Raw genomic sequence first — 10,409 nt, 5'->3', positions numbered from 1 at the left:
ATCCAACTCATGTTAATATTTAGGAGGTTAGTAAAATATGATAATTACTAGAGTAAATGAAAAGTACTCGCATCCGATACCCTGGATTTTTCCTATTATCGTTGGCATGTAAATTATTAAAATAAAAAATTCGTTTCTCAAAATAGACGTTTTATTTCCAAATACAAGACTTACCATTTAATTCTTGTATAAAATTGAGGTAATTGACACTTTTAATTTAATTTTTCTCAGTCGTCCGATGCGCAACTTGGGGACAGCGGATCTAAGCGAATATTCCAGAAGCGGACGCGTGTTACGTCAGCGAGCGCAGAGACTTGGTCGACCGTTGGATGGTATCCACGTCAACGATCCGCGTCATGGTCTTCTTTGGACGGTCCAGATCGAAGGAAAGAAACAAGGCGGTTGCGCTCTCCTCGTCTCCTCGCTCGATCGAACGCAAAGAAGTTGTGAATTTCTTCTCATTCCGCGAAGAAATCCTGCGAAGATTTCGAAGGATTTCTGTTCTTCGAGAGTTCGATCGAAGAATTTCTGTTCTTGGAGAGTTCGATCGTAGAATTTCTGTTCCTGGAGAGTTCGATTGAAGAATTTGTGACCGTCGGATCGAGAGAAGATGAAGGCGGCGGCGGAGATCGGAACGGAGGCGGCGGCGAAGGCGAAGAAGGCGGCGGCGCCGCTAGATCTGGACGACGAAATCGGCGTTTTGAACGGCCAGGATGCGCTGACGGACGAGGACGACGTCGAGGAGGTGAAGGACGACGGCGACAGCGGCGGCGATGAGGAAGAGGACGAGGACGACGACGCGGATGACGTTGACGAGGAGGAGGATGAGGTGGAGGACGAGGAGGATGACGTGAGGGAGATTTCTCCGCCGGCGAGCGGCGGTCAGCGCGTGGCGGTGGGCGCGGAAGAGGAGGAAGAAGAGGACGTCGAGGAAGAAGGCGGCCCCGCGGATGACGACGGGGATGACGACGATGACGATGATGAGGAGGACGACGCTGTTGAAGGAGACGAGGAGGTTTGTTGTGGAAATCGCTGCTTCGGATGTGGTTTTACGATTTTTTCTGTATTCTTCTTCTTCTTCGCTGATTCGGATGTGGTTTTGCGATTTTTTTTTGTTTACTTCTTCTTCTTCGCTGCTTCGGATGTAGATTTGCGATTTTTTTTTGTTTTCTTCTTCTTCTTCTTTGCTGTTTTCTAAATCTTCACAGGTTTTTTTATAAAAAATTCTTAGTTTTCTTCTTTTGAAACTGTTGATTTTCTTCGGGGCTGATGAATGGATTTTTTGCTCCGTTCTAATTATCGTGATAATCATCTGAAGCCTGTTTTTTGTTCTGCTGTTCTTGTGTTCATCGAGTAAGATATTTATCTGGTTTCCTCTGTTGCCATGAATCCAGGAATAGGATTTCTGCAAATATGTTTTTTAATTGCGAAAATCATGGCCATGATTTCCATGTGATTTTTTCATGTTATGCTGTTCTTGTCCTCTATTGTCCTCTATTCTTGTGTTCTTGGCTTCATCATGAATATGAGTGAGATATCTATCCATTTTCCTCTATTGCCGTGCATCCAGGAATATGATTTCCATAAGCATGATTTTAAATATCGATAATCATGAACATGATTTCCTTGTATTTTTTTTTCTTGTTCTGCTGTTCTTGTGTTCATCTGAAATCACGAACACTAGTAAATTATTTATCCATTTTCCTCCATTTCTATGGATTCAAGAATATGATTTCCATAAGCATGATTTTAAATATTGATAATCATGAATATGATTTCCTTGTAATATTTTCTTGTTCTGCTGTTCTTGTGTTCATCTGTAATCACGAACATGAGTAAGATATCCATTTTCCTCCATTTCCATGGATTCAAAAATATGAATTTCATCAAAATGATGTTTAATCTCAGAAATCATGAGCACAATTTACTATGGTTTCTCTGAACACGATTTCTGTCTTCTTTTTTTGCAATTTCAATGAACAAGATTTCCAATCGGATCCCGAAATTGTCTTCGACTAACCCATCAAATTGGCGATGTTTAATCTCAGAAATCATGTACCCAATCTACAACTGTTTCCCTGAACACGATCTCTATCTTCTTTTTTTTGCAATTTCCATGAACATGATTTTCAATCAGACCCCGAAGTTTTCTTCGACTAACCCATCAAATTCTGATCTTGATGATGTTTAATCTCAGAAATCATGAACACAATTTATGATTGTTTCCCTGAACACGATTTCTGTCTTCTTTTTCTGCAATTTCCATGTATTTAATTTCCAATCGGATCCCGAAATTGACTTCGACAAAGCCATCAAATTCTGATCTTGACGATGTTTAATCTCAGAAATCATGAACACAATTTCTGTCTTCTTTTTTGCAATTTCCATGAACTTGAATTCTAGTCGGATCCCGGAATTGACTTCGACTAATCCATCAAATTCTGATCTTGACGATGTTTAATCTCAGAAATCATGAACACGATATCTGTCCTCTTTTTTGGCAATTTCCATGAACTTGATTTCCAATCGGATCCCGAAATTGACTTCGACAAAGCCATCAAATTCTGATCTTGACGATGTTTAATCTCAGTAATCATGAACACGATATCTGTCTTCTTTTTTGCAATTTCCATGATCATGATTTCCAATCGGATCTTCGACTAACCCATCAAATTCTCATCTTGATCCGCTAGATTGGGCAGGGATTGGGCGGATTCGAGGGGGAAGAGTTTGAAGATGACGGGGGAGAAGAAGAAGAAGAAGAAGAAGATGATGATGATGATGATGAGGAAGAGGAAGATGAGGGGGATTTTCCGGCAGCGAAGAAGAAGACAAGGGCGAGGAGCGAATCAGAGGAAGAAGACGACGAGAGGCCGCCCAAGCGGCGGTGACCATGGCTCCAAGGTGATGTTTTTTTTTGCTTGAATTCCGCCCCCCCCTCTCTCTCTCTAGGAAACAACTCTGCCCCCTTCTCTCTCATCTCTCTTCTTCTCGCTCTCTCTAATTTCTCTTTCTCTCTCTTCTCCTCTTCTCCCTCTCCCTCTCATCTCTCTTTCTCTCTCTTCTTTCCCCTTCTTCCTCTCTCGCTGATACTTTCTTCTTCCTCTCTCTCTCTCAGTCTTTCTCTCTCTTCTTCCCTCTCAGTCTCTCTCTTTCTCCCTCACTCTTTCCCTTTCTACCTCCCCGTCGTCCTCTCTCTCTCATCTCCTTTTCCCTTTCTACTTCATCTTCTTCTTCTCTCGTCACTCTTTCCCTTTCTTCTTCGCCTTCTTCCTCTCTCTCTCATTAATCTTTCCCTCTCACGACTCTCTCTCTCCCCCCCTTCTTCCTTTCTCTCTCATAAGTTATTCTCTCTCTTCTTCCCTTTCACTCTCATAATGTTTGTTCCTTCTTCTTCCCTTTCTCTCTCATAACGTTTTTTCCTTCTTCCCCTTCTCTCTCATAACGTTTTTTCCTTCCCCTTCTCTCTCAGAACTTTTTTCCCATTTTCTCTCTTTCTCCCTCACATATCATTCTACTTCTATCTCTCTCATATCATTCTCTCTCTTTCCTCCCTCGTATCGGTCTTTCTCTCTCTTCCTCTCTTTTTTCTCATCCGCCTCTTTTCTCTTTCTCTCTCCCTCCCCTTTCTCTCCCATCACTCTTTCTCTCTCTCTCTCTCATCACCCATTTTTTTCTATCCCTACGCCCTGATTCTCTCTCAACTTTCTGTCTCTCTCTCTCTCTTCTTTCTCCACCTCTCGTGACCCTTTCTCTCTCTGCATCCCATCCTCTCTCCTTTACTTTCTCTCTCATCCGGGTCGCTTTCCGAGATAGTCAACCCACTTTCTCTCTCTTCTCACTCACCTGATTAAGCGAGAAATTAAGTGATCATTACCGCTAATTGGGGGAGGTTTTCTGCCTTTTTGTCCCTGCATTTTCTCTGAAACTTTTTTTAATCTCAATCTGTCTTTTTAAACGTCAATCAGAAGCCCTTCTTTAGCTCTGTAGGTCATCACCGTTCTTGTCTTCATTAGTTGTTAATGAGGATCATTATCCTTAATCCGCCTACGAGTTGGTAATCGGCCTGCTTTCCTCGTGTTTTGCCTATAAATCCTTGTGATTTGCTGGTAATCAGGAAATTATAGGATTTATTTTCAAAAAAATTTTTAACGCCTGAAGCTCTTATTTCTCATTTCTCCCATCTCTATCTCAATATTTCTCTCATCCATCTCAATCTCCTTCATTTCTCTCTCATTCGTCTCAATATCTTTCGTTTATTTCTCATCCATCTTAGTCTCTTTCATCTCTCTCTCATCCATCTAAGTCTCTTTCATCTCTCTCATCCACCTTAGTCTCTTTCATCTCTCTCTCATCCATCTAAGTCTCTTTCATCTCTCTCATCCACCTTAGTCTCTTTCATCTCTCTCTCTCTCAACCATTTAGTCTCTTTCATCCCTCTCACCCATCTTACCCTCTTTCATCTCTCTCTCATCCATCTTAATCTATTTTATCTCTCTCACCCATCTTACCCTCTTTTGTCTCTCTCTCATCCATCTTAGTCTCTTTCATCTCTCTCACCCATCTTACCCTCTTTCATCTCTGTCATCCATCTTAGTCTCTTTCATCTCTCTCACCCATTTTACCCTCTTTCATCTCTCTCATCCATCTCAATCTATTTTATCTCTCTCTCATCAAACTTACCCTCTTTCATATCTCTCTCATCCATCTTAATCTATTTCATCTTTCTCTCTACCATTTCAAACGCTCTCGTCTCTCTCTATCTAATCGGGGGGCATCGTTGAGCAGTTTGGTCGTTGTCTTATGTTGTCTTAGTTGTAACGTGTAATGGTCGGTCATAAACATGCGTCTCATAGTATATCTCTCTCTTCACTATGTGACCTAGCATACGATTGGTTTTTATTTTTTTCCTAACCTCTCTTTGCATTTTCCACTTATAAGAATAATTTAAATATATAGCTAAAGGATCAATAATTATTTCATCATATAATAGATCTACTGAAATACATTGATATCATAATACAATATTTTTACAGAATGATCATTTTATCATTATTCTCGCCGTACTCTTTATCACTAAACTCAGTAGGTATACTTTGAGAGAAACAAAATATTATAATTATTAGTGTTATACTCATCAGCTCAATTTTATGCAGAGTCATGGATTGCGACTATTTAGTCATGATTTAGTGATCAAATCAAACTATATGGGAGAACTTAGTAACATTATAGGTCTAATATCATATGAATTGGAACTCAAAATTAGGAAAATGGATTACTGAGTTTGTGTAGTGGAAGAATAATTTTACCATCTACTGCCGAACTAATTGTTCAGCAAGGAGAAAGTTAAAGGTTTCTACATTAGTCTTTTATCTTAGGATCTGATCCAGTTTTGTGTTGAAACTATGTCATGTCTCAAACTTCATAATTCTTTGTTATTTTCTTTCTTCCTTTCTTTGAAACTTTCAATAAAAAACAACAAAACAAATGGAAGTCGCATATAATTCAATAATGCTTCAAATGACCTACCTCCTGTTTGATCTGTCCTACATAATGCCTCCGTCACATAAGTAACAATGATTGATGAAAGTCAAAATATCTTTGGCGACTAGGTGACAATGATAAATGAGCAAAGATTACTCAATATCTTTGATACCCTCTTATTCGTCGATGTTGTTTCTTCTGGTCTATTACGATTTGAATTCCCTTCTAGACTGGTTTATGAAACACCAACTGTGAACATGATTGTTAGGAAATCAAAACACACCAGAAATAAAAACTTGACAAACAAGTACTCACGAACAAAATATACTTGTAGATGCATCAAGCGACCAATAAAGAATGAGCATAAGTATCCTAGCCCAATATGTGAAATGGTAAAAAATAGGGCCAATCACAAATATGTGTGGCTTTCTTAGGAATTTTAATGAAAGAGATGGTAAAATTACACAAGTAGGAATTCAATTAAATATTCAATGAACCATTTGATGGATATTATGTGGTTGTCAAACCAATGATATTATCAAGTTTTGTTCAAATTCATTGAACTGTGTATATATATTCATTATTATTCAATGTGATGTTTAATAATGAAATCCACAACAATGACTTGATGAATTATAATAAGATCATAACACAGCAATGACTAGTTTTAAAAATATCTATTATAAATATTATTATTCAATGGATAGTCAAGATGGACATCAAATTATCCAAATAGAATATCATTAATTTATCCTACTCATATGACAGGTATGGTAGATCCTTTAGCAACCGGTGTGGTGACACTGAGGACACTCAATGGATGCTCTTTAGATAGATAATTTGCTTAATTGAATGGTATTATACCTGAACATCAATCAAGTTGATTCATGTCACAATTTTATAAGTGATATGTTGACATGAGACACCGAGGGCATATCGTGGATGAACACCTATGTTTTGCTTACGATTTTCAAGTCTCTAATCATGCATTGAAATAAGTAAGGAGTACATAATTGTGATTGACCTGATCTGAATGATCCAACCATGCTGATAGAAAGAGGGGCCAAGACGAGAAAATCCATACAAAAATCATCTCAATCGGACTTCAGTACCAAACGTTATGAATAAATGAATTTAAATCAATTTTAACCATTGGATGTAAATCCATTTATTTAATTATTTTCTTTTGAAACATGCAATGACGTGTCGATTTCTTATTGGATGATGAATTTTAAACTTTAAATGGCGGTGTCATTCTCGTTGCGCCACGTACCCCTTTCCTGAAATCAGAATAAAGAGAGAAATAGGAAAAAAATAAACATTGTACAAAACGACTTGCACGTCTGTGTACGCTTGTACTGGCACTTCCCAATCCCAAGGCGCCATGTCATCAATAGTACGCGCATTGTGTATGCACTGCAAGGAAGAGATAATTCCCTGGAAATTTGCAGAAAAGTCCCCTTTTAAATGTGCGCATGCAAAAAGACGCTGCCCTAAAAATATTTATGTATATATCCTTTTTGCTTTCTCTCTCCTCTTTTTTCTCATAAAAACCATATAAATAATACTCAGCAATTGCAATAAAACCCTGTAACTGTTTGAATAATATCTTTACGCCTGCACACACGACTGAGAGTTTTTTTAAGGGCATAATTGCAACTAAAATTTACGAAAAGACCCTCTGACTTTAGGAATTGCTCTAAAACGCATATTTTTCATATAAATATATCCTTTTCCTATTTAAAAATTCATTTCTTCCTTGAATAAATTCCCAAAAAATCCAATAAAATCCTGGAAAAATTTATAAAATTATAGAACATTCTAGAAAATTTAGTAGTTCATCCCTAGACTAATTTACCTTGAAATTAAATTTAAACCTGCCTTTTCATTTAAAAATAATTATTTCAAGCTCAAATAAATCCCTAAAAATTAGGGATCACTTGAAAACATTAAGTTCATGTAACTATGTGATAACAACCCCATTTTAATTTTGTTAAATTCATAAAATTATGCTAAATTGCTTGAAATAAAGACCAAATTTAGGGTGTTATCATATAAATATTCCAATTACACACGGACCCCACTCGCCCACACCAATGACACACAGCAAAAAGATACAATAGTAATATTGTGGTGGGTCGTGGAGTCCTCTTGTGCGAGCAGCTCATTTTGGTCCCTCAAAGTTAACGACGTGTGGAGCAGGTGCCATCTTCGCCCGTGGGATGTCATCATATTATGCCACAAAAGAGTAGAACGCCTAGGTGGGACAACACATATTCATGTCCCTCAGAGATGGTGACATGTTGAGTGGGTACCATATTTGCACTCATTGTGTATCATCTTAGAATTCCGCGAAGGATACAACTCCGATGCGAGAAGTTGTGCACTCTCATCTCGAACATTCTAGCGATACGCCACTCACGGGGGACCATCGGGTGCAAGGATTCAACGTATGCAAAGGGCTGGAAGGGGAAGATGTATGCGAAGGCCAAGGCTCTCGGCATGGTCACTGCCTCAGGCCTCCCATGGAAGATTATGCCAAGTAGTATAGAGGGAACAACTTTGCATGACATCCTGCCATACACATTGGAGATGCCACCGACAACACGAGAGTGAACGAAGTATATCAACTAAAAATTGTGAGTTCAATTTTATGATGAGATTGTGAAGGTTGCGTTCCTCACTGAGGAACAAGCGATCACATATCGCCATAGCCTTAGTTGTTGTATCAGTCTGAACTCCTTAGTAATATGAAAAAAAATGATACCCTCTCTATGGTCACGAAGGATACCACCTCTCCCAACAGGGCCTTGATTTCCTTTGGCCACACCATCCACGTTGAGATTTCGAGAGCCCATTAGCAATGGGTTCCAATGTACAATTTGTGGCGTGGTGGTGATGCGGGTTAGGGGACTGGGATGCCCTAGGTTCCTCAGTGAGGGGATTTCTCTTGGAAGTTGTCCGGGGGGGAACAATAGTAGAAAGTTCCCTCAAGGGTGAGTGTCCATATATGACGATTGTGGAAGGACCCCATCACAATGGCCATAACCTCCAATGAGGAGTCTAAAGGAAGTAAATTGTGCTCCCATAGGAGTCTCATGTTCCTCATTAGCCATTGAGCCACAATCAACTGTATTTGATGGAGTAGAAAAATATAGTGGCCAGCTAAGGAGGTACCCGCAAGCCAAGTATAGCATTGGGCACTAATCCTGCCATACCCGACATGCAAGCGGGTCATCATGGATATCTCTAGTCAATGGTGTTGCCAAGTACGCAATCATTTGGGCCATGTTACATATTAGTAAACAACTAAATGATATATTAGAGGTTGACAATTAACCATACCCTAAGGTGCTCGGAAGTCTCGTGAGTATGAAGGATTTTACATATATGGCAACTGATTAATGTGAATGTTACATGAGAGAGTTTATTTGACACTTTGTATCTTCGAGGACACGAGGTATAGCTTGACAACCTACGAGCTATAAACTTAACATATTGATTGGGTTAAATCAATAATTAGTTAGTCAATATGTGCATCGATGTAGTTAATTAAAAGGCGGTGAATAATTCTTATCGGGCCATCAAATTTCTTAACTAGAATAATACATGAGCCTCGAGGATCACGCACATATTATTGTAGGGACGTAAATGCATATATTTTATTTTAAGTGATATGTATAAATAGAGGGGCACCTATTTGAGGCACCTAAACCATCCAAAGTTGGGTTACCCCCTCTTTATTCCTTGTCCCTCTCTACTTCGTCCGATATAGAGTCTTGACGGTGAAAATATCAATACAATTGTTAATATGAGCTGGAGAAGAAGAAGAGATCTTACCACCCCTTAGTCGTGTGGATACTTTTTGAGGCTGGATACATGAACGACTTCCGAGCACTCTACCAAGAACAAGTTCCCCACAATGTAAACAAAAAATTGATTTATTCTAAATATGGATTTGGAATAGATTCCATTTTCCTATGCTTAACAAATGTTTTAAGGTTATCATCCGTGGCTCAAAAACCAATTACAAATATCATAACCCGATGAGTCTCAATTGCGTAGAGAGACCCAATATGGTAACTGCCTTGATCGTCTACAAGTATAGTTCCGGATCGTCCAGGATGTGGACGATGGATGGGACAGGACAAAGATCGTCCCGTCCCACGTCCAGATATTTCAACTTCGTCCAAACTGTCCCGTCCAGGGATTCGTCCATTGTAGAAAAAAATCGTCCGCGTCCCAACTTTGCCATTTTCGTCCTGTCCGGAGAAAACCGTTCTGTCCCTCGTTCCGGACGAAAAAACCACGTTTTAAAATTTTAATATAATGTTCTAAGTTTTTTAGGGAAATATGAAGGAGAGAGAAAGCGGAGGGACGAAAAAAACAGGGGCTTTGATGCAAAATGTCGAGGAATTGATTAAGCGATGCCACGTGGCAAGATCTTAACCGTAGGAAGTGAATCTGACGGATTTTCATCCATCGTTCGAGACCTCCGGATGGGACAGTTTTTTCGTCCGACGACAGGAAAACCGTCCCGTCCATTCATCCCGGGATGAATTTCTGTCTCGGTTTTTGTCCAATATCGCGGACGGGACGGTTTTTTCATCATGGGACGAAAAAACCGTCCCGCCCTGCATCCCTGTACTATAGGTATGTGCCGGCAATGCTTGTTTGTGAGGCGTTACTCGTCTTGGTCCTAGGCGACGACTTACCCAATGTACATAGCAGAAGAATAACAAGAGTTATAAGATTCAAAAGATTTTATGCATATGCGAGGAAGGAGTATTTGGGCATTTAGAATATTCTCTATCAGGTATGCAAGTGGGCTAAATAGGGTAATAGGTAAAATTTCATTAAAATAGAGGGTAAAATTGTAAGTTAGAAATGCAAGGGTTTATATAGAAATGGGGATTCTCTGGCAA

The 10,409-nt window shown here is 39.3% G+C and overlaps 1 protein-coding gene across 2 annotated transcripts; it reads left to right on the top strand.

Annotated features, from left to right (window-relative positions):
• Window positions 1-424: 424 nt before the first annotated feature.
• On the top strand, window positions 425-4,914 carry LOC144715443 (uncharacterized). 2 transcript variants are annotated; one of them, XM_078590364.1, is made up of 2 exons: window positions 425-1,015; window positions 2,703-4,914. In XM_078590364.1, the coding sequence occupies exons 1-2, from the start codon at window positions 611-613 to the stop codon at window positions 2,889-2,891; spliced, it is 594 nt and encodes a 197-aa protein (XP_078446490.1). In that variant the 5' UTR covers window positions 425-610; the 3' UTR covers window positions 2,892-4,914. The 2 variants fall into 2 exon arrangements, with proteins under 2 accessions (XP_078446490.1, XP_078446489.1); XM_078590363.1 differs by having other exon boundaries at window positions 427-1,015; window positions 2,694-4,914.
• Window positions 4,915-10,409: the final 5,495 nt, after the last annotated feature.

This window comes from Wolffia australiana, chromosome 19, assembly GCF_029677425.1.
Source record: "Wolffia australiana isolate 7733 chromosome 19, ASM2967742v1".
Classification (NCBI taxonomy): domain Eukaryota; kingdom Viridiplantae; phylum Streptophyta; class Magnoliopsida; order Alismatales; family Araceae; genus Wolffia; species Wolffia australiana.
Note: the sequence above shows the minus strand (reverse complement) of the source record. Positions and strands in the feature narration are given on the sequence as shown.